This window comes from Solanum tuberosum, unplaced genomic scaffold (assembly GCF_000226075.1).
Source record: "Solanum tuberosum cultivar DM 1-3 516 R44 unplaced genomic scaffold, SolTub_3.0 scf00334, whole genome shotgun sequence".
Taxonomy (NCBI): Eukaryota; Viridiplantae; Streptophyta; class Magnoliopsida; order Solanales; family Solanaceae; genus Solanum; species Solanum tuberosum.
Genome location: NW_006239254.1, coordinates 103,960 through 129,057, shown reverse-complemented (window position 1 = coordinate 129,057; position 25,098 = coordinate 103,960). Strand labels below are relative to the sequence as shown.

Below are 25,098 nucleotides of genomic sequence, written 5' to 3'. Positions count from 1 at the left end.
TTTTATTAAATGTCACTTGCATTTTGCAGTAAACAACAAATAATGCAAAAAAGAGGGGAAAATTGTTGAAAAGAATATAAAAAGGGTTTAATTGTCCTTTCAATGCTTTTTTTACTGTTGACCCGCTGAATTTTTACATCTGACGCGCCTAATTTGAGTGTATTTCACGCATTTTGCCAAGTAGGATCCGAGTGTTTTTTTGTTTAAGTTTTGGATAGTTAAAGTGCCTATTTGTGCACTTACAAAGTTAAAGGTCAAAGTTAAAATTTGAAGCCAAGTTTAGGGGTCAAAATATGTATTATGCCTAAAATTTATACACTTTTTTCTGAGTTCAATTCCAAAAATTATGTTTAACCAAAAGATTTTGAAAAAGTTTCATCCACCTTTTTCACTTTAAATTACTTGTAAACATTCAAAGACAACTCTAATATATTAATTTCTAGTGTTTATCTAGCTATGTAAAATTATAAAGTTAAAGTGAAATCATTGGTACAATATAAAAAAAAAAAAAAAAAAAAGATATCATTCTATTTGAAACGGACTAAAAAAACAGTGATGTAAATTGGAACGCAAAAAGTACCATGTATGAGAATTGTAAAACTATATAACACTATCACCATTGTTCTGAGAAACAACATAGTATAAACCAAATCATTTTAGTTTCATAACTCTTTTAACATATTAGCCCCAAAAACTCAGTTTAAACCCTGTGAGACCTGAGGGAGAGAACCTTGGAAATAGCTCTAATGGTATTTGGGGTAGTCCTGCAGCAACCTCCTATGAGAGACGCCCCAACCTCGCACCACTTGTCCACGTATGACACGAAATCTTCCTCTGCAACGCCCCTTGAAGCCTACAATGATATATAAGCGTTCATTTGAACCTTCAACATCAGTTTCAAGACAAAAAAAAAAACAATAAATGCTTGCTTGATTATGAGCAAGAAATATTAGTCTTTTCTGCTAAACAAGATGGATTGAACTCAAAATTCATTAGACGCTTTTTATGAATGTCAATTAAGTATCCTAAATAAATTGTTGTCAATTGTTCAATCATTTGATAGTCGTACATGTTATAGAAACAAGAAAGGTCATATATAGTATATTGAAAAGACTTACCACCCATTCCTTCTTTTCGCCATCATAAGTCTCACCGCTGTTGGGATATACAAGTATTGGTTTACTTGTTACCTGCATATCATTTGTCCATGGAAGCAATTAACATTTCAGAGTTTCAAGATAAATCTTGGTACATGACAATACGTTTCTCTTACATATCAATTTCACAAACCGAAGAAGTAATTATACCTTTCGGATTGATTGGATCAGCCCTTCAATGTATCTCGGAGAGGTACAATTGATTCCAATTCCAACTACTTGCTTACACGAATCAACAATTGAAGCACATTCTGCAATGGAATCGCCACTGGCTACATTGGTACCATCTTTAGAACTGAAGGAAAACCACGAAGGAATGTTGACAGACTCTTCCTCAAGAAGCTCAGCATAAGCCTATACGAAACAAAAAATGAAGTTAAGCACACAACTAAAGGATATAACTTCGACTTGGAGGAAAATGAACACAGAGTATATAAGATATAAAATATCATAAACAATCAAGAAAGTAAATACCTGAGCTTCGATTTTGTTTGGAGTTGTCTCGAATGCAATCAAATCAGCACCTGAATTCGCAAGAACCTGAACTCTCCTTCGATGAAAATCTTTCAGAGTTTTCACAGTAATGGCATCACCATAAATTCCACTGCAAACCACGAAGGGCAGAGTAATCAATTTTACATATCTTAAGTTAATCAAAATACACCTCGACTGTTATGCTAAGACGTTGAACATTAACTCACTTATATTCAGAACCATCAGCCAAATAAGCTCCGTAACTTCCCACAGACGCTGCAACCAAGACCGGATTGCGCTTCAAACCGGTTCCATCATCAAAATCATCCCAAGAACCTTTGGAAGCTCTGTCGTTATATATGTTTCGCGCTTCACATGCTATCTCCACGCTTCTTTTGAGCAAAGCTTCACCTTCATCCCTTGAAATTCCCTTGGCTTCAAATCCCTGAAGGGTTGCCTGTCTCGTGCAAATGAAAGTGAAACAACTAATGTGAGCATTACTAGTTATCTAATTAGCCAAAGAACAATAAAAGGTAATACATAAGTTCATTTGCAAACCTGATAAGATGAAGAGATTATAATGTTGGCACCAGCTTCCAAGTAATCTAGATGCACCTGTTACATAAAACAGAATAACAATCATATTTTTTTTTATCTTTGCCATTCATGTTAGTCCGTTAGCTTGTCCTCCTCCTTAATCGCTACGGTTTACAAGAGAAAAACATACTATCCATCTCCTAAATTGACATAGCAAATCAAATAGGCCAAGCAAATACCTTGTGTTTCTGTTAGAGGCTGTTGCATTCCTCTTGTTAACAAAAAAAAGGTATTTCCCTTGATTTGGTTATGTCAGTACACCTCAAGCAAAGATGAAATTATAGAATTTAAATTTAAATTTGATAGAATTAGCACTACATTCACTATACTTTTTAAAATTTATGATTTATAAGGTTTAATATTTTATTAAAATATCAGTAATCTTTTATGTACACATGTTCTATGTTTTAGGGGTGTGACAGGGCGGACGTAGAGCGGATGATAATAATACGAATTCGATAGAATTTAATAGCTTTACGTATGTATATAACTTTGTTGTAACTTGTTGGTGTGTTAAATTTGTATGTAGACTTAGATGTGTCAGCGTAATAACTGAAACAAAATGATGAGGTGTCAAAGATAAAATCAGCCACGTTGTTGATGTCAAAGTAATGTATTGTAACACCTCACATGCTCCACAGAGACTAACATTAAATAAATTAAAACAGCAAGCATATAACAGCTCGAAACTTCCACATAAATACAAATAGAATAAATTTTTTTACTAACGAGAAATAAAACATAAAATATTTAAATATTACAAAGAAATTAACGAACGTTATATATTTAAAATTAGTATAATTTTTTAATAAAGAATGATTAATGGACACCTCTTTGACAAGAATGGCTCTATCACTGTCTAACATAACAGCTCGAAACTTCCACATAAATACAAATAAAGGAGTAAATATTTTTACTAACGAGAAATAAAACATAAAATATTTAAATAGTATGAAGAAATTAACAAACGGTATATATTTAAGATAGTATAATTTTTTAATAAAGAATGATTAATGGATACCTCTTTGACCAGAATGACTTTGTCACTGTCTAACATAACAGCTTGAAACTTCCACATAAATTACAAATAAAGGAGTAAATTTTTTTTACTAACGAGAAATAAAACATAAAATATTTAAATAGTATGAAGAAATTAACAAACGGTATATATTTAAGATAGTATAATTTTTTAATAAAGAATGATTAATGAACACCTCTTTGACAAGAATGACTCTGTCACTGTCTAACATAACAGCTCGAAACTTCCACATACAAACAACGGAGTAAATTTTTTTACTAACGAGAAATAAAACATAAAATATTTACATATTACGAAGAAATTAACAAACGGTATATATTTAAGATAATATAATTTTTTAATAAAGAATGATTAATGGACACCTCTTTGACAAGAATGACTATCACTGTCTAACATAACAGTTCGAAACTTCCACATAAATACAAATAAAGGAGTAAATTTTTTTACTAACGAGAAATAAAACATAAAATATTTAAATATGATGAAGAAATTAACGAACAGTATATATTTAAGATAGTATAATTTTTTTAATAAAGAATGATTAATGCTTACCTCTTTGACAAGAATGACTTTGTCACTGTCTAACATAACAGTTCGAAACTTCCACATAAATACAAATAAAGGAGTAAATTTTTTTACTAACGAGAAATAAAACATAAAATATTTAAATATTATGAAGAAATTAACGAACGATATATATACATAAGATAGTATAATTTTTTAATAAAGAATGATTAATGCTTACCTCTTTGACAAGAATGACTTTGTCACTGTCTAACATAACAGTTCGAAACTTCCACATAAATACAAATAAAGGAGTAAATTTTTTTACTAACGAGAAATAAAACATAAAATATTTAAACATTACGAAGAAATTAACGAACGGTATATATTTAAGATAGTATAATTTTTTAATAAAGAATGATTAATGGATACCTCTTTGACAAGAATGACTTTGTCACTGTCTAACATAACAACTCGAAACTTCCACATAAATACAAATAAAGGAGTAAATTTTTATACTAACAAGAAATAAAACATAAAATATTTAAACATTACGAAGAAATTAACGAACGGTATATATTTAAGATAGTATAATTTTTTAATAAAGAGTGATTAATGGATACCTCTTTGACAAGAATGACTTTGTCACTATCTAACATAACAGCTCGAAACTTCCACATAAATACAAATAAAGGAGTAAATTTTTTTACTAACGAGAAATAGAACATAAAATATTTAAATATTATGAAGAAATTAGCGAACGATATATATTTAAAATAATATAATTTTTTAACAAAGAATGATTAATGGACACCTCTTTAACAAGAATGACTTTGTCACTATCTAACATGATAAAAATGATAGCTTTACATATTTTAGTTCTTTAGTTAGTTTTTTAAATTCCAATTATGACTTTTTTAAGAAAATCAAGAAGAAGATAAGAGGTAATAATAATATATATTTAAAAAGTTCAAGTTAAGGATGAACATCTCAAGACGATATGAAAAAATTGAACGTACGTACACGGAACTAATCTTTATCGTTCCCTTTCTTCTTATTTGGACTAATTAGAAAAAAATTTTATTTGCGTGCAGTAAATCAAATTAGTTATAAAAAGATAAATAAAAAAAATATAACAATTAATAAAAAATAATGTAGAACATTCAAGAAAAGCAATTACAAGCACAAATTAATACGATAACTGAAACACAATAAATTAACAACAAATGATATATAACATATATCAAAAATAAGAAATCAATAACAAGAACAAATCGTACGATAATTGAAACACAATAAACAACAAATGATAACAAATATTAAAAGCAAGAAACTAATAACAAGAACAAATCAATACGATAATTGAAACACAATAAACAACACATAATAATAAATATTAAAAGTAAAAAACTAATAACAAGAACAAATAACCGAAACGCAAAAAATAACGAACGATAACAGATATTAAAATTAAGAAACTAATAACAAGAAAAAATTAATACGATAACTGAAACACAATAAATAACGATACGCACCCTTCTTATAAGATGAGGAGAGCTAACAAGACATTTGGCACTCCAAAGAGGATCATTTAAGTCAGCACCGTGCCTCTGCAACTCCGTCGCAAGTCCACCGTCTATCACGGCGTAGCCACCGCACTGCCGGAGAAAATCACCCAAAAATGTCGACCCACTTTTCAACCCCATTTTTTTCTTTTTTGTGTTATAATTAATCTCTGCAAAAATATTGACTAAAAATTAATTGAGGGGATTGTGTAGAAATTTAGAAGGAAAGTGAATATATTTATTTTAAAAACTTTGCAGAAGTTGGCAGAAGATTGAAAAAGGAAAATGAGTTTAATGGGGAGTATCTCCAACATATATAGTGGGTATACGGCTACTTCGGTCTCAAATTATTTGTCTTAATTTTTAAATTAAAAATATTTTAAATTACTTGTTATCTTTTCTATATATCCTAATTAATACACTATTTATCCACTTTTACTTATTTAATTTAAAATAAGAATAAAGAATAATTTATTATTTATAATATACATATTTTATTACTATTATTAAATATTATTTATTTTTCAATATTTAGATGATTAACACTTATAATTATAGAAGTGATATAATAAAAATTAAATATAAATAAAAAAATCAATTTTCTTAATTAATATTTCTCTTTAAAAATATATAAAAGAGAAACATAATAGATAATTTAAAATCATGAGGAGGATAAGAGCCACGAAGTTTGTATAATTAATTTAATGTCCTTAAATATTTTAAAATATCACTTCCAATACCCAAAAGTTATTTTTAGTAAGATGTTATTAGTTAATAGTTACTACTCCTATTACATATTCTTTTCATTAATTTGTTTGACATGGTTTAAATTATCGTAATTGATTTTTCTTACCAATTAGATCTATCGTATTTGATTTTTCTTACCACTTAGATCTATCTTAATTGGGACATATATCTTTAATAATTTCGTGAATATTAAGAAGAAATATATCCTTATAAAAATATTACAATATTAATTTGGAAGAGAATATAAAAAACAAGTTATGTATAAAAAAAAACTGAAACCTACTTTCTTAAAAGTTACTTCAGCCCAATTAGGATGCAAATTGTTGTGAGCTATCTTATTCCAAAATTCTATAATTTCTTTCAAATATGTGCACTCATGCTTAAAAATTTGATGAGAAGAAAAAAAGAAAAAGATATTTTTAGACGGTGGATAATTTCACAAAAACATCTCCTTATATAGGCAACCTATTGGATTTTTTGTTGCAAGAAGAAGATTAAATTCAAGTGGCATGTATCTAGCCATAATTTTATAATGTATCTAGACAATTTCTTTAGTATGCATTTGGACAAATTTTTTTGGTAGGTTAAAATAATTTTTTTTGCAAAATCAAATTTGGTTAAGTATTTACATATATATCTAGCGCACATGAAGGAAAATCGACCCATTTTGTCTTTGAGTCCATTTCACATGTCCCCTTCTTCCTTTCTTTGGTAACTTACCAAAATCTTTCTAATTTACAAAAATACACTATACTTTCTAATATTACAAATCTTATTAAATTTTATGTAATCAAAACGTTCATATATACTTTATCATAGTGAATTTGCACACATTTGAGATACATAGATAAATCTCGTTCATCTCTCTCTCATCTCGCTTGTCACTCTCATATCTCAATCGTGTTTTTGATATCACAGATACATATAATTTGTATCTAGTATGATTCACATGTATCTGGATACATAGACAAATCTCACTCACCTCCCTCTTGTTCTCGCTCGCTTCTCTCCATATTTCAGTATATGTGGTAGCAGGAAAAAAAACATGTATTGTATTTGACTTGAAATCTGGTATGAAATTATTAATTAGTGAAATAAAATGTAATTATTTCAAATTATAAAGAGACTGAATAAATATGATAAAAATATTTATCTAATTAGATAATTATCCCTTCTTCTTCTTCTTCTTCTTCTTTTTTTTACATAGAGTGCCCTTACATATAATTTCAGTCTAATTTCGAAATCCCTCCATTTTACTTGTTCCTTACAAGCCAACACATAATTAGCTAATTAATTAGGGAGGAGGAAACTTCTAAGGTCTAACCCACAAAACGTAAATAATTAGTAGAAGCATATTAATGGAATTGAAACTTAATTGTAAGCCAACACATATTAGCTAGTCCCAACGCCGTATTAAACAAGAATTAACATGATTAACGTTTTTCAAATAATAAAATAATTAACTTAAATTTCACGCTAATGTTGTATAATTAAACAAATACACTTATCATGGCTTTTTTGTTGGAAACAACATTTTAAATAAATAAAAGCACATTTAGATTAAGATGCTTTAATCATAATTTGCGGAGGAAATTGCTTCACGCTATTTCTAAATTATTTTTTAAGTAACACGTTCTATATCTTATCACAAAAATATTTTGGGTATTGACAATTGTATAAACAAAGCATATTCTATGTGTGTGTTCTGCATGTAGGGAAAAATGTTTTCATAAAGAAATTTTTTGGAATATATTCTTTAGGAATAAATTTGATTTTTTTATTTATTTTTGTGTTTGTACGTAAATTTAAAAAATATTATCCTAAATCTTTATGTGTAATCTAAGACAAATATTGTTTGACCGACGGGAGGAAAAACAATTATTTGAACATTTTTAGAGGATTTTCATACGTTTATGTTATTGGAAGGAAAAAAAATAATATATATATGTATCGTAATGCTCTAAGACATTTTTAATTTCTAAATTTGCTTCTACCACCAACAATTTATTGTACCATATAATATGGGGAAAAATTTACAACTTTCAAAATCTACCCTTCCTCTAAAAAAAAATGACAAAACAAACAAATAAAGAAACTTTTTTTTCATCTGGTGTTTTATATTCGTTTTTGGATATTATTTAATCTAGACTCAGATTGTATAAGACCCATAAACAAGTAAATATAGATTTTCTTTATCAAAATTATTAAATTTTATTTTAATTAAAAAATTTAGCTCTGTCTCTTTAAAATAAAAAGGCAGAATTTAAGAATAAGGACTTAGAAGTATGGTGGTTGCAATTGAATAAATTTCAACTACTTTATAAAAATAGAATAGATATCTTATGGTTTTTATTATCTGATAAAGGTCAATTTAATTTTTTTAAAAATCGTTAGATATTTGGAAGGAACAATTTGCATAACAAAATGTCAAATTGCGTGCACGAGTCCTATAGAATAATCCTTCTGTATGACAGGGTAGAAATTAGAATGACAGAGAAAATGAAAGCAGAGATGGTGTACGAAGCATTACGCATTTATGTACAATATAATAATAAGTTTTTTTTTATATTTATTCGATAATAAATAAGGTATCTGGTCAAAAGTAATATGGTGAATCTGGTGGACGAAGTATCATGTATTTATATAGAATATAATAATAAGTTTTTCTTTTTTACTTTTATTCGATAATAAATAAGGTGTCTAGCCAAAAAGCAACACGGTGGATGAAGCATCATGCATTCACAATTAGTCGATAATAAATAAGGTGTCTTGTCGATAACAATTTTGTTTTTTTACAATTAGTCGATAATAAATAAAGTGCCTTGTCAAATTGAGTCCACTGCATTATGCATTCACATAGATTAAAACAACAGTTTTTACTTTTTTACATTTATTCTATAATAAATAAGGTGTCTTGTCAAATTGAGTCCACCGTGACAATACATGTATAGATTAACTTTTTTTCAACAAAAATTAGGCCGATAAGAAAAAATCATTTATCACTTCTTTTTTCTCTCAAGTGAGATTCAAAACCTGATTTGTCATGACTTTCATCACACTCTATTGACAACTCGGTCATCATAACCTTGAATGTAATTTTTGGGTTTTACTTTTGTACACATCAACAACAAATGCAGCGTAATGCACAAGTGGAGTTTGGAGGTGGTGTGTACGCAATCTTACCCCTACTTTATACTGAAGATAGAGAAATTATTTCCGATAAGCTTTCGATTCAAGTAAGACATAATAAAAAACTAGTATGGAAAATACAAAAGAAGAAGAGGTGGTCATGCACATCATATCTTGAGGAATTAAGGAATTGTGTCATGTCAAGAAAGGAAAGAGGACAAGACCAAGCAAAAGAACAAAAAAAGCAGTCAATTCTCATTGTCTTTGAACAAATTCCCAATGGTTTTGTGTGTTGGAATCCACTTAACTATAATCCTAAGTCAAAACAAATACTCAATGTTTTATGATTAATTTGGGAAAATCCCACTTATTGTAAGAAAATTTTTGCACATCATGACCACAAATGGGACACAAAAGCCAAAAGCTTAGAGAACTTAGATTGGATTCTTGACATTTTTCAGAGCAAATAGCCAATATGCCACAATAAGAACAATTGGATTGTACTAATCAAGAGGGCAAAATGGTCATATTATTAGCACCAATGACTCTGAAATCTCATGTTCAACTTTAACAGAAAACCAAAAAACAGCCTGTAGTCTTGCCATTACCATATGGCATAACAGAAATATTTTGCCAGACTATATACTTGAAGAATTGCTTTAAAATGAAATCTTCTCTTCGATAGGGAGCGCTAGAATCCCCATACTGGGCTTCTCTGGCACAATCAGGGTTAATCGGGCCAGTGGATTAGAAACATCGGAGTTTCCCTGAAAAGAAAAAGAAGAAATAATTGCAATCTGGAGAAAAATAGCGAAGTCTGAGCTGTACATCCACATCAAGGAAGGAGAACGGAAGGTTCTCGTGAAAAGATCAAACTTAAAATTCTTGAACTTTACACCAGCTATACTCGTTTACAACAATTGAGGAACATTTTCCAACATCATGCTCCAAGCATTCAAGCAACCGAATGAATTAACAGTACAATTTCATCAACTTGAGCAACAGGGATAAAAAGTAGAGTAAACAAAGACTATGGACCCTTACTACGAACAATGCAGAAACAGCCTTGTATAACTTGGTCTTCGGGTATCATTCCTCCTCCTTTGTTTGTGTCAATGGCTTCCAACATTTTCACTACCTCATCCATTTCAGGTCGTTTGTCTGGATTTGCGTCCCAGCATTTCTTCATGATATTTGATACAGAGCTTGGACAACATTTTGGGATACTTGGTCGCAAATTCTGCAAGATGGTTATAACATGTGAATAATTTAAGCAGCTAGTGTGTTTTTCACACATTAAGAAAAACAGAAAGATAACAGACCAGTATTAACTCAAGATATGACTTATGACTATGTTGCTCGGACTCTTCAAAACAGTCAACAGGTGTGTGTCGGATACTCCAAAAATAGTGCATTTTGGAAGATCCGACACAGGTGCAACAACAATTTGGAGAGTTCGAGCAACACAACATATGAGCAATGAGTCGAGAAAGGTAAGCATGCCCTCTAATACCGAAGTGCATGAGCACTCAAAGGTATATACTATATAGTATCCAAGCTATTTTGTGTGCATGACATAGGCAACAATATTGGACAGACAGAGCAACATAAGAAAAGATATTGTGTTACTATGTTTTTACTAGTAAATCAGAGGACAAACCTGTCTAACAACGGCAGAAGAGACTTCAGCGAAGCTTAGATCTAGATATGGGAGATCACAGCAATAAATTTCCCATAAGCAAATACCAAAGCTATATACATCACATTTTCTGTTGTAGGGCTTGCCATCAAGTACCTGCACAATGCATGTGATTAAATCCTTTGTACATGATATAGAAAAAGTAGATTTGATGTGACGTAGAAATAATATTAACACAAAAGTAAGAAGAATTTTCTTAAAAGATATAGGGAGAGGATAGACAAGTGACAATATCAGCTGACATAATATATCTCAGACGGGCAAAGCCAACCCAAACAACTCTCATAAAAGTGGGAATACCTCTGGGGCCATGTAGCCAAGGGTTCCAGTTTCCCCGGTCATGTCTTTGGGATTTTGTGCTTCAACACGAGCAACTCCAAAATCAGCAATTTTTAAATTTCTACTAGTGTCTAACAACATGTTTTCAGCTTTCACATCACGATGTACAATCTTTTTTGAGTGCAAATAGCTCAGCCTGCACAATTGGAAGAAGAAAATAAGCATCATTGGGTATAATTATCAAGAAAACAATGTTGGAAAAAGACGTACCCTCTGGCCAAATCAAGAGCAAGCTGATGGACAATCTTAAAGGCAAGCTTCTTCTTCCTGTTTTTGTACAAGTAATTTTTCAATGTTCCGCCATGGAGAAATTCCACAAGAACACAACAAGCTCGAGAAGGAAGGGTAGTGTAACCATCAGAAGGATTCTTCGAAGGAATCTTAAGATTTGAAGTACCCATAGAAGCACCAACGAACTGAAAGCAGCAAACACAATCAAATGGAAATTCAGAACATTGAGTTAAATAATTGGATCCTACATACCAAATCTAAAATTGTCAAAGCTTGCTTTAAGCTGCATGGCAATAACTTAATAGAAATATTCATAATTAAAAGCTGAAAAGTGAGGAACCAATTTAGGAAAAAGATTAAGTACTCTGGTAACATTCGGATTGTCAAGTTTGTGCCAAACAGCAACCTCCTGCCGAAATGATGCCCGCAGAGAAGCAGTTTCAGCAGCTGTGGCCATGCCATCCTCTCCCCAGTCCAACAGTTTCACTACACAAATAACATTCCATAAGAAACTCTTACCGGTGGTTGGTAAAATTCCTGAAAAACTTTGAGAATACTGTTGATTATTTTCATTAATTGGAAGTTCTTTTTCATATATACTTTATCCAACATACTGTTACAAATTATGCGGAGTTCATTGGCTCAAGTTAGTCAAATCATGACACTTTGAAGTGAATGACGTAACGTCATGCCCAAATGTCCTCTTCATGTATCCACACATTTCTATATCTTTGGAACAAAGTTCGTTTCCAGCATCAAGATTTTCGTTATCCACAAGGATGTTTAAATTCTGATTTACTTTTCAAATTTGCAGCATATAGCTATAAGACAGAATATATTGCACAAACTCGATATTTTTCACTCTTTTGGGGGTGGAAGGGGGGGACAGGGGGAAGGAAGAAAGCTGACTTATTTAAACCGTGAATAAGTAGAGTTGGTTCATTGAAACACTGAAATAAATACCTTTGGAAATGCACATATTTCAGTTAGAACTCTCTGTGATATATTGAAATACATAATTTACAGTCAGTAAAATGTTTAATAATTCCGCTCAACAGAAGTGCTGTTAATTTCACTGCAAACACAGCTTCTTTGAAGATTTCGCTGCGGAAGTGGAAAATACTGGCCTAAATAGCTAACAACAACAACAACTAAGTCCCAAAAAATTACTCGCCTAAATAGGTTAATTGAGAAAAATGTTCCCTGACAAAATCTTAGAAATCTTGACACATTTAGAAAACTTTTAGCAGGTACGTCGACACTTCAGCAGACCACCACTATTTATGCGTATATTTTCAGCTTGGACTTTGGTGAAGAAATTTGACCTTGAGGTATAGGCCTTTCAGCAGACCATTATGGAATGAATTAAGAGTTTTACTTCTGTGTCTTTTTTTTATTTTTATGATAACCGTATGGTCAAGGCCAGCTTTCACACACCTCGACTAATTCCACGAGATACCTATCACCACCCACCAACAACAGGTACCAGTTCAAGACATATGGGAAGAAATCACTGGGATTTGAACATGAGACCTCATGGTTCTCAACACAGTGTCTTTTATTCTCACTATTAAATGTTTATGCATGATGTGAGCAAGGAACATAATCTCACCAAGTTGAGCCACTTTTAGCAGTAAATTTTATCCAAGCACCCTCAACCGACCACATAAGAAGAGAGGATAGAAAGAACCTTTACTTTTATTGTTAAGAAGAGAATAAGAGGAATTTTCATTGTCATCCCTATATATCTTATCAGAAAAATAATGTTTTAGGTAATTATAATACAAAGCAATAATCATTTAGCGCAAACTGCAATGCCAACAATACAGTTCAGTGCTTCAAATCCTTGTAGTGAATATCAATAAATTCATTTCAAACAAGTTAATCCACCAAAAAAAAAACAGTTTTTTACGGTATTACTTCTGCAGGCCATTTAATATAGTCATTCACTATCTGATAAACAGAGAAAATTTATTGGACTTGGACTTAGTTTTCTAGACAACCAAATTAGTTACGTAAAGGTTAAAAATGGATATCATATCAAAGTTCACAGAAATTGCTACAACTACAGTCCAATTACAATCGATATCCAGCTCAACTTATTTCATCAACGATCACAATGAATCTTGTTTCTAGTTTCTTTTACTTGTTGGTGTATTAAAAGGGAATGATCGGCATCAAAATATAAACAACAATATCTAGTTATCTAGATGAAACTGAAAAACAAGGACAAATTTATAGGCTTAAAATAAGGCAGGTGAATCCGTGTTCTTGGGTAAATGTTGAGTTATTTATCTATCAATTCCTAGTTTATCCATATTTTAGAAATCCTAGATTCGTCTCTGCTAAAAAAGAGTCCTAAATTCACAATACAACATGTAGCAACCAAGATCATGAAAACAAACATAGAAACTAATGTTACCTGCAACATCTTGATTGTCATAGGTACCGCGATAAACGGTACCATAGGTACCCTTAGCTACAAGATACTTAATTTCCAACTTTAAAGGATCAATCTCCCATACTTCCTTAGGCCTGTGTTGATTTTGTTTCTCTAAATTGTTCGACCAAACTCGACTCAAATGCTTTTCCAATTGAACATCCAAACTTTTCAGATCAATTTTATCAGCCCTGAATATCATATCTTTGCTACTAATGCTTCGAAGACTCTTCGATTCCATATTGTTATTACTAACAGTACCTACCCCTTCCAATTTAGACCCTTCTTCAACTTTCTCCTTACTATTCAAATCCATATTAACAATACCAACAAAGCTTCAAACTTTTAGCAGATTTCTGATCTGAAAACCAAAAAAAAAAAAAAGAGTTCATATCAGAAAACAAATCAATACAAAATAAGGATATCTTTCATTTTCATTTTCATTTCAATAAACTAATGAACATGAAAAATATAAAACTCACACCTTCCCAACAAACCCAAATTTCAATTCCAACTATGATTCTTTTTTTCCAAATTTGACAAATAAATAATATAAATTACTAAAAAAAGGGCAAGAAAAATTCAAACCAAATAAAAAGAAACTGACTTTTAGGATCTGTTCAAAGACGCAACCTTTTTCTCATCACCAACCAATCCATTGACACATAAATGAAAACCAATTAAATTAAAAAAGAAAAAAAAAAGTAAACCCTTAGAAAACGACCTTAAATTCCCCAGACAAAGACCACAATAAAAAAAATATATTTAAAAATTTTGAAGGGAAAAAGAATAATACCCACAATCTGAAATCAAAAACCCATATGCAGAAAAAGAAGATTTTGCCATAAACATTTACAGACGCAAAGTTTGACCCAAATCTTCTTTTTCTGCTTTAATTTTTCTTGTGAGAAAAAGTCAGAGAATTCAGAGAAAAAAAGGAAAAATGTTAATGGGGGAGAAAAATACGCCTAAAAAAAGGTTTAATTATTTTTATTTACCATTAATAATGTTTATTTTTTCTTCATAAAAGCATAAGATACTCCCTACCAAACAAACAAAGAGAATAATTGTACTATTTTCCGTGCAAATCCATTCAACTAATTTACCTGTAAAATATAAATTCATCCATTTATATAGAAACAATATGTGAATTGACCAAAATGTCCTTGGTTTTGGTATTATATATTTATTTATTTTACAAATCCCCTCTCATATTAGGAGTGACACCCAGAATACGAGTTGAATTTAATTGAAATTCTAATACAAGTATTAAATATCGAGTGAACAAAAAAAAAGGAAATAAAAAAATTACTCCTCTCTAATTTACTTTATGGGCGTTTGGGGTAAGAAGAAAAATATTGTTTTTTAGGTGAATAAATGATTTTGTTTTCTTTATTTGTGGTAAATAAATAATATTATTATAAATATATTTGCATATAATATGGTCGGGTTGGGTCGGGTGGTGGAGATGGGAGCTATGGGGTGAGTGAATATGAGGTGTGTTGGAGTGGCAGTATACATTAATATGAAATGTCAATTGTTGAATTTGTTTTTATTTATTTCTAATAAAGAAAATTCATTTTTTACATTTTTTTAAAACTTATTGTTCTAGGGAAAAAAAATATTTTCAAGGATTTTGATCAATTGAATATGATTTTTTTAAAAAAATTGAATGCATATTGTGTGTCTTAATTTGTTTGGACAAATTTTTTTAATATGATCTATGAATGAATTTTGAATTTTATGATCTTAAATGAAGTATATATGTATAATGCACTAAAATGTCATTTAAGTATTGTGATCTTAAGCATCTCAAGTGAATATTGAAAATTAAAATATTATGAATATTTTAAAAGTGACATTCTTTTACTTTTCTTTTTATGTGGGTGAGAAAATAAGTGATTCTCCATTTTGTTTTTTTGTGTGCTTCGTCTATATTTGATTGTTTTTTTCTATTTTTCGAATGTATTGCCTCGACTATGTTTCAGAGTAATCTAGACATATTTGTTTTTTTCTTTAACTTTTGGAGTAGGGAAATTATTTAATAAAAATACTATTTAATATTTTTTTATCAATCTTGGATTTTTCTCAATTAAAATGTGCTCCTAATAAATTATTGAATCGAAGTAATATGTTATATATCTTTTTGCCAATAATAGAAAAGGTTCAATTCCCTTTATACGTAGCGTAACAAAAAAAAAGAATAATTTAACAAAATGTGTGGAAAATGTAACAGATTTTAAAGTTGGATAAGATCTAAGTTTCCTTAAATAGAAAAGAAACACTAGAATGGAATATAAATTAGAATTGTTTGAAAAAAGTAATATTTTATATTTGATGAGTATTAAAAAAAATATTAATTTTCTCTATATGATATGATAAGATGTATAAATATAATCAAATCTTAATTGTAATTATAATGGCTTGATATTTTTAAAAATCAATTTTTTATATTATATTTTTCTATAATAATATTCTAACAACAACGATATTCATTAAAGTGATACATTCTTTGTTAAATTATTTCTATATAACAACTCTACTGAAATATTATGTTTGAATATTGTATAACAATCAAATATTGAAATATTTATGACAATCATCATTAATGTTATGTATATAGTAATTTTCATGTTTATATATACATAAAAGGAAAACAATTGACTTTAACTAGTGTGCATCATCAATTGTTATCACAACTTCACGAGAAAAAACTACTCATGTTTACATTATTTACATTCATATAATCATATTCTTTCTATTTTTTTTATTAAATTGATTAACAAATATATTTCTTTTTCTTGGTATACAAAATTATTAAACTATTTTATTTACTTTATATTTATAGGAAAAATTACCTAATACACATATTACTTTATCATAATCTCTAAAATTTCCTACCATTTAAAAAAAATTCAAAAATTTCCTCTTGGGTATATCACTCTCCTCTCACTGATACATCCTATCCCCCTTAGATACATCCCTCTCCTCTCGGATACATCCCTCAGCTATGTATCCGGAAGTCCAGTGATGTATCTGAAATCCATAAATTTTAAGGATTTTTGAAAAGCTAAGAGTAAATTTTAGGTTTAGCAAACATAAAAATTATATTTGTATGCTATAGCTATAGTTTGTGTAATTGCGCTCCATAGCAAACTTTATGTTTGCTATGTTGCATCAGATTTGTATAAATCGTTGGCAGCCTCTCATTTGTATAAATCGTTGACAACCTCTCATTTGTATAAATCGCTGGCAACCTTTCGTTTGTATAAATAGTTGGCAGCCCCTCAATTCAATTTTAATATGTGTTTGTATATTTGCATAAAATTTGAATTTGTATACAATTGAATCGAAATAAAACGTTTGTATATCAAATTTCTCTCTCTCGCTCGCTTTATACAACACAAATTATACATTGTAATTTGTATAATTTGTGTTTGAATCAAAATTGAAAGGATCTTCAATGAACTAGGAGAAGAATTTTGAATCGCAAAATTTTCAAAATTTTGAATCGAAATTGAAAGAATCTTCGATGAACTGGGATAATTATTTTGAATCTCAAAATTTTTGACAATCTTGAATCAAAATTGAAAGGATCTTCAATGAACTTGAAGATTCACAAAAGAAATCTTTTGTCCAACAACAATTTCATCACTTTTGTATCCTTCATAACTCATCACGATTACCCAAAATTTCGACAAATTTTTTTGCATCAAATCTGAAAGGTTACTTCGCTGAACAGGGGGAAGCAATTTTAAATTTTAAATTTCTTCATCCTGTTAGGATTTGCCTCTATATATCAAAAGTAAGAAGAAACATAAGCGTAATTTATGGGATTTAATTAGATTTTCAGTTTTTATTCCCTATTTTAGTGTAACAGATTGATACTTCTTGTATCAGAATTAATGTATTCGGATGGTGACTTATGTATCCGAAGATACAAATTTTAAGGGATTATTATAATTTTTAAAAAAATAGGAATAAGATGTAATTTACTCCTTACACTATGGAATTTATGTAAGTTATACTTAATTAATGGCTAGAATTTAATTAACTAAAGTGTATCCTAACCATAGCTAATTTATATAAATAAATGTGTTCTTATCAATTTAAAAACTACCATTTATTTCATCTCTTTTCTCCCTCCTTGCGTCCAAAAAAAATTGTTGTAAAAAACAATTTGACAACAACCAATAGCATGAAAGCAGAGTAAAATATTCAATTTTTTATCAGGGAATTCAATTTTCTAAATTGGTTTCAGTTCAGAAAATCAATTATCTCAATTGGAATTGGAAGATAGACACTTGGTAGGGGAAAAAAAGATAGGAAGAGAATTTTATTTAAATATACTTATGGACAAAATATATGTTGCTATAATTATGGGATTACTAAAGTTTTTTCAAGCAAATTAATACACAAAATATTAATTATCTAAATCGTGAATTTTTTTTTGGCCAACCAGACCCAAAAGGTCAGATTTATAAATCAACCAAATATTTACATGAATGTTCAATTCAAAAGTGCTAAACTCAATTAAAGAAATCATCTAAAAAAAACTAACTAAAACAAAATCAAAAAGAGGAAAACTTGGGGAAAATGGAAAGAAGAGAAATGGAGAGGACCCAAATTCGATAACTTTGATATTTCAATGAAATTTGTATATTTTAGTATTTCACCAGTTACTTATTCAGTAGAATAAATTTTTTAATTAAATTTCGATATTCAAAATAAAGAATGATTTTTAGCATAAAAGAACTCTTTTAGATTAATTATTATCTTTATTTGGGTTACTTTAGTTGTTTAAAGATATTTCTTATTTGTTACCTTGCATTTCTTAAAGTCGATATCCACAAAGAACATTAGCAAATTTGATCAACATTTTTATCCTATGAAGTACAAACGAAAAATGTTGTCTCAGAGAACATGAGATAAACTAAAAAGCATTCATAAGATAATCATTTTTCAAAACATACATGTAAGGAAACGAAAAAGTAAAAGTAAGTAAGGAAACTAAAAGGAAGGTAGAAATAATCTATACTTAAATCGTGATCGGCCATGAAAACCAAAAAGAGAATAAAAAACAGTTGAACCATTGGTAAAGATCTGAGATAAGTCCTTCTTTTTCTCTTACTATTTTGATAGAGGAGACTGCCCACACTGAACACCAACCCTCAACTATACTTGATCAAATCAAGATCTTCGTTTGTTCTTTTTCAGGATTTACTACACATAGGAACTTCCATCAACTGATCAATGGTTACTTCCGTTGATGCTGCAACAGTATGGTACCAAGAGACCCGTTTTAGCCACTGTTTCACCCATCTGAATAAAACAGTGTGTTCAAGGATTCTCTCTCACCATCAAACACCAACTCATTTGGAAAGAGTCGTATCTCCTTAGGTGTTAATTCCTTCCGGAGATAATCTATTATATTTCCCATGCTCCTTCTAATTTCTTTCTATTCTTATACTCGAAGAGAGAACTTCTTATATATAGGGAGAGTAGTCAGGTGATGGAGAAGAATGTGACATAAGCGATAAAACTAGATCACGTTTTCTATATGTCCTCTTTTGGATGATTCTGTGGAACATAATCATTGTCGTATCACGAGGAAACTATGAGCTACAGTGTACGAATTTGCTATTTTTATTTTTTCGATCAAATATTGCAAAATGTGCGTTAAAGCATCAAATTAGTATTTTCAAATCAAGTTATCAACTTCTTGAATTAAGTTTTATTATTTTATTTTATTTTAGTTTTAGTTTTAGTTTTCATTTAAGACTTATTTATTTTAATATTTTACTCCATAATATATACATTATTTTTTAACTATATATTACAATATAAAATATTTAACCAGATAATATGAATTCGATCATTTAAAAAAATATTTTTTTTACACAATCTCAAAAAGAAGCACTTGAGAAAGTTGATGACATCTACAACAATCACGACTTGTATTATCGGTCGTGATTTGTTGGGAATCCTCACAAGTCACAAGATGGATGAATTCGCATGTTTTCATGTTTTGTGTCACGCTCCGAGCCTATACCCTGGATGTGACCGGCACTCAAGAACCACTATTGGCCACAAGCGAACCCTTGGCATGGCTCAATACTCAGGGAAAGACTTACTCAACAATATATGAACTCAATTGCAAAGATTTAACTCAACTGTCTCAAATAAATAACTCAGAATATATAAGAATATTCAACTAGCCAGAAATAGGCAACTCAAGTCTTTTAAAACGTTAAACAAAGAAATTGATCAAAAGACTCCTCAAAACACTATTATCTATCTATGTAACCTCTAAATAACAAATATGGAAGTAGAGACGAGACCCAGGAATGGAATCCTTCGGAAGCAAGGAGGCTCACCAAAGCTAACTCGAACTGCAAGTGGTATCAACGAAGTGCCTGTTGATGACCCTGGTTACTTGTATCTGCATCATGAAAGATGCAAGCCAAATGGTGTTAGTACATGGAATGTACAAGCATGCAAGGGGAACTCTAAAGCACAGACATAAGCTTGAACTAATAAAAAGGAAAAAACATGCTCACCTCATCTCAACTCAAAGCTAGTCAAGGATACTCAAACTCAGAAGTACTCAACTCAGTTCAATATAAAAGCAACAATAAATAATGCATTATAAAGAAAGCTTTTAAAATAGTAGATAATAACTCAATGTATTTAAAAATACAATAATAACTCTTTTACTCTTATTTGAGAGATTTTCTAACCGACAACCATTACTATGAGTTATGTGATGATACAACGTCTCGCCCACGCTGTCAGAACTGTCTTATACCTTGCCGGAGTATAAGTCATCCTCAACTAAGTGAATCCACTAATCTATGCTCAAAAATCAATAAAGAATCATCTAAAAAGTATGACCCTTTCTGTCTACATTGGCATACATGGTTTATGAGGACTTTGAGTTGTCTGAACTTGTCCCCATATCGGTGCTCAATACTACTCCCAATAATATAACTCATGCTCATAAGCTTAAAAACATTTTCTCATCCTCAAACTTTGATATTATTACTCAAAAGGGTTCTCTTAAAAGAGATAGTACTCAAAACTCCTCATGAACGCATTTGGAAATCGATGTTTCCTCTCATTTTAAATGTAAAAATAATTGCTCTTGGGAATACTTAGTTCTCATATATTTATTTTGAAAATGAAACTCAACTCTCCTCATCCTCATACTCAAGTACTCAAGTCTTAAAAACAAGTTTAAAAAGTTTGTAAAAGACTTCTCAAAATAACTCAAAAGACTCTCTCAAACTCGTCTCTTAATCTTTTCTTGAATTTGAATTATGAATTTAAGAGTTATGATTCATGATATGAAGGACCTCGTGATGATTAAATGTAGTTTAGATAGTTAGTATTAAGAAAGGAATGAAAGCTCAACTCGAAGGGACAAGTACAGATCCATGAACGAAGATAAGGTGGCCTGACGCTCTGGGCGCAGGGGTAGCGCGTCGCGCCAGACCTCCAACTACTAGGGTCGATTATGCCGCCCCACGCCAGCCCTCCTGGCGCATCTGGGGCGCGGCCCCCCAGCCCCTTTCCAGAACGATCCAACAAATTTTTCTTCTCGTTTTCTGACCCTAATTTGCCTAGAATCGATTGTTTTCCTCAAATTTTTCTTTAGATTCAATTACTCAATACAAGTACATGAGAATCTACTCACTTTTCCTCAACAATTAACAACCTTCAAAAATCGAAATCCTCACCTCAAGAATTCATCAACTCCATAAACAAAGCATGAAGAATAAAACCTCAAGAACACCCATCAAGAATTCAAATCATTCAACCTCAAGAACGAAATTACGGATGGAATTCACATGATTGGCATGTGGTGAACGAACCCAACACTATGAAAACTTATATACCTTAATTAGATAAAACAAATCCTCGATTCGCAAGAAAATGACATCTCTAAGAGAAGAGGAGATAAACTCAAAAGCATTCATAAGATAAACATTTTTCAAAACGTACATAGTTTTGTCTTAGGGAAGATGATACTAATGCGGATGGGGATTACATTTAGAAAGAAACTAGAAATTCAAGATTCTAGACCAAGTCCATATATAAGATGGATTGGTATTTGTAGCATAATCTATTTGGATGGATTCTTCAACTCTGGGAAAATTGCATCAATATAAACATGATACATGGGATCACCATGCCAGAGCCTAGCAATGAAAAAAGGAGATGTAGTATTCCTATGCATTTCTTCTACACGCCAGATGCTTGATTCGGCTTTGGCTGGATCGATGAGTGTATCCAATGGAACATCTTCATCATTGGCCCCAATCCTCAAATAATCCCACTGCTTCATTGAGAGGTTGGTCAGGTAGTGCAATGGTTGCCCATATAACTCCTTCATTGATGCAGCCAACCCCATCCAGGAGTTACAAGGAATCAGAGAGGACTTCCTTGTGGGGATAGGAACCATTTGCATGTACTCTTGGTACATTCTCGCTTTTCTGAGTATAACATCTGCATTATAAAGCCCACATGTAAGGAAACAAAAAAGGTAAAAGTAAGTAGGAAATTAAAAGGAAGGTAGAAATAATCTATACTTAAATCCTGATCGGCCATGGAAAGCAAAAAGAGAATAAAAAACAGTTGAATCATTCAAAGAAGCTTAGCTCCTTCTAATTTCTTTCTATTCTTATACTCGAAGAGAGGACTTCTTATATATAGGGAGAGTAGTTAGGTGGTGGAGAATAACGTGACATAAGCGATAAAACTAGATCACGTTTTTTATATGTCCTCTTTTGGATGATTCTGTGGAACATAATCATTGTCATATCACGAGGAAAATAAGAGCTACAGTGTACGAATTTGCTATTTTTATTTTTTTCGATCAAATATTGCAAAATGTGTGTTAAAGCATCAAATAAGTATTCTCAAATCAAGTTATCAACTTCTTGAATTAAAGTTTTATTATTTTATTGTTTTAAGTTTTAGTTTTCATTTAAAACTTATTTATTTTACGGAGAAGGGCCTAAAATACCCTTAAACTATTGGAATTGGTACAAAAATACCCTTCGTTAACCTATTGACCATGAAATGATACTTGGATAGTATTTTATAAGCTTAAATTATTTTTTACTAATATAATTAATGATAATAACATTATTACCTGAAACTAAAAGCTTTATGTTTATAATTATACTCTACAATAAATAACAAGTTAAGTGTAGAAAAAAATAAAAATATATGTGTTTTATTAAAATTCTACTTTAAACTTTTGAACTAGACGGAAAAATAACAATAAAGTGGACGGATCATATTAAGAAGATTGAGAGAGAAATCTTTATCAAAATTAGAGCGTAGGGAAGATATGTATTTTCACAAGTTAGTCCAAAATGGAAAAAATTATAATACGAGATAATTATTCAAAATATTATCCGTATAAAATATAATTAAAATTTTTAAATTATTTGGTGGAATAAAATTTCCTTGACTATATGACCAAATGTTCTTAATCCCGCCTTTCTTTTTGAAAACTGAAACAATCATAATCTTTTTATTTTTAGATGGCCAAATGGTCTGGTGGACCCTTGTACTTGTATCTGTTTGTATTGTGAACCCTTCTACTTACCATTTTGTCATCTGGACCCTTGAACCCATCCAAACCCAACATTTTAAACACTTTTTTTGATGTGGCATCTTATGTGAAAAGACTCCACATGGAGCGTGTGATATACACAAATAAGAGCGTGAGACGCCTTAAAAAGGCACTAACGATCAGATTTTGACCTTTAAAGGCCATCTCTTCTTCTTTATTTTCACTCAACACCATTGTTGGACAAATTTGAGCTTTTTCCTCCTCTATTTTTTTATTTCGTCTCTTCAATTTTTTTCTCTTTTATTTTTGGCGCCTTTATTTTTTCCTTCGATCTACTAATCTTTTTTTTGTGTGATTTTATTCTTTTTTTGTTGGTTTGATTTTGTTGGTCTTCACGATAACGGTTCGATGTTGCTACTGTGGAATATATGTTGAACTAAAGACAACAAGAACACCAACTAATCCTGGAAGAATGTTTTGGGGGTTGCCAAAAATATTCATCCGGTAATGGGTGTGGATTCTTCCGATGGGCTGATGCAAATGATTCAACATGCCAAGAACAATACAACATTAAGAATCCATCAACGAGTTCAGGGCAAGGAAGACAAGCAAGACATAGAAGACAAGGAAGGCAAAGATGGCAAGGAAGACAAGGATCAAACACAAGTATTGATATCATTGTTATTGTGATTGTTGTTATTTGGTTTCTAGCCATTATTTTTAAGATATATTGATTTGTACTAGGTGTTATTTGATAATGAAAGGGACTGCATTTGCTTCAGAAATCTCAATAGCAACTTCATTCAAACACAAATTCATACACAAAAACCAAGTCTTCCCAATAGCAACTTAACACAAATTCATATAGGCGCCATTTATATACAAAAACAAAGTTTTCCTAATAGCAGAATCAAAACAGTTGGGATCAAGTCATTAATAAAATTAAAGTTAGTTGGGATCAAGCCATTAAGCTAAACCAAGTGAAATCTAATGTGTGCCTTGAGTGCTTGGTGTGCCTTGAGTGCTTCTGTAACTCTCCTCTCGTAGCTGCCTTTGAGTAATTGCAGCTCTTTCCTTCCACCTTAGTCCATTGGGTTTGTAACCAAGATCAATATTGGTAGGAGTTGAACTTGACAATGTAGCACTATGTCAGTATTTCCAGACTGAGAGAACAACAAAAATCTTAACTTAAAGATGAACTAATATCAATTAAAGCAATTTAATGCGTTTAAATGATAAAATACATACCCTCTCAGTTACACTACCACCTGATCCAAATAAAAGACCATAACCAAGTGTCTTTGCTTTTTTTGGTCTTGATTTCTTATAAGCAAGAGTTGCACCACCTCTCAAAGCTGTGCTAGTCTTTCTTTTTGGCCAGCTGCACTAGAAGTTGATTGTTGAGTACTTAATTGTCTCACATCATTTGATGTAGCACTTGTAGGCCTTCCACCAGATGCCAAGGTAGTTGCAGGCCTCACACCACTTGATGAAGCATTTGTAGGCCTTCTAACACTAATTAGACCTGCACTTGGAGTACAACCTGCACTTGGACCTGCATTTACACTTGACTGGCTTCCAGCAGTTGCAG

At 30.8% G+C, this 25,098-nt stretch overlaps 3 protein-coding genes across 10 annotated transcripts; all 3 read right to left on the bottom strand.

Annotated features, from left to right (window-relative positions):
• Window positions 1-558: 558 nt before the first annotated feature.
• Window positions 559-5,678, bottom strand: LOC102595383 (homocysteine S-methyltransferase 2-like). Of its 2 annotated transcripts, XM_006360694.2 has the most exons (8): window positions 5,307-5,678; window positions 3,443-3,490; window positions 2,190-2,246; window positions 1,859-2,088; window positions 1,632-1,761; window positions 1,308-1,511; window positions 1,119-1,190; window positions 559-853 (listed from the first exon to the last, which is right to left on the bottom strand). In XM_006360694.2, the coding sequence occupies exons 1-8, from the start codon at window positions 5,475-5,477 to the stop codon at window positions 701-703; spliced, it is 1,065 nt and encodes a 354-aa protein (XP_006360756.1). In that variant the 5' UTR covers window positions 5,478-5,678; the 3' UTR covers window positions 559-700. The 2 variants fall into 2 exon arrangements, with proteins under 2 accessions (XP_006360756.1, XP_006360757.1); XM_006360695.2 differs by lacking the exon at window positions 3,443-3,490 and having other exon boundaries at window positions 5,307-5,676.
• A 4,010-nt stretch (window positions 5,679-9,688) lies between these two features.
• LOC102594391 (serine/threonine-protein kinase STY8) lies at window positions 9,689-15,003 on the bottom strand. 7 transcript variants are annotated; one of them, XM_015314985.1, is made up of 8 exons: window positions 14,920-15,003; window positions 13,904-14,282; window positions 11,846-11,967; window positions 11,461-11,666; window positions 11,212-11,386; window positions 10,873-11,007; window positions 10,257-10,452; window positions 9,689-9,979 (listed from the first exon to the last, which is right to left on the bottom strand). In XM_015314985.1, the coding sequence occupies exons 2-8, from the start codon at window positions 14,235-14,237 to the stop codon at window positions 9,960-9,962; spliced, it is 1,188 nt and encodes a 395-aa protein (XP_015170471.1). In that variant the 5' UTR covers window positions 14,238-14,282; window positions 14,920-15,003; the 3' UTR covers window positions 9,689-9,959. The 7 variants fall into 7 exon arrangements, with proteins under 7 accessions (XP_015170471.1, XP_006360754.1, XP_015170474.1 ...); XM_006360692.2 differs by lacking the exon at window positions 14,920-15,003 and adding an exon at window positions 14,718-14,873; XM_015314988.1 differs by lacking the exon at window positions 14,920-15,003 and adding an exon at window positions 14,722-14,873.
• A 6,880-nt stretch (window positions 15,004-21,883) lies between these two features.
• Window positions 21,884-22,599, bottom strand: LOC102594055 (protein RDM1-like). Its single transcript, XM_006360689.2, has 2 exons — window positions 22,513-22,599; window positions 21,884-22,429 (listed from the first exon to the last, which is right to left on the bottom strand). The coding sequence occupies exons 1-2, from the start codon at window positions 22,565-22,567 to the stop codon at window positions 22,047-22,049; spliced, it is 438 nt and encodes a 145-aa protein (XP_006360751.2). The 5' UTR covers window positions 22,568-22,599; the 3' UTR covers window positions 21,884-22,046.
• Window positions 22,600-25,098: the final 2,499 nt, after the last annotated feature.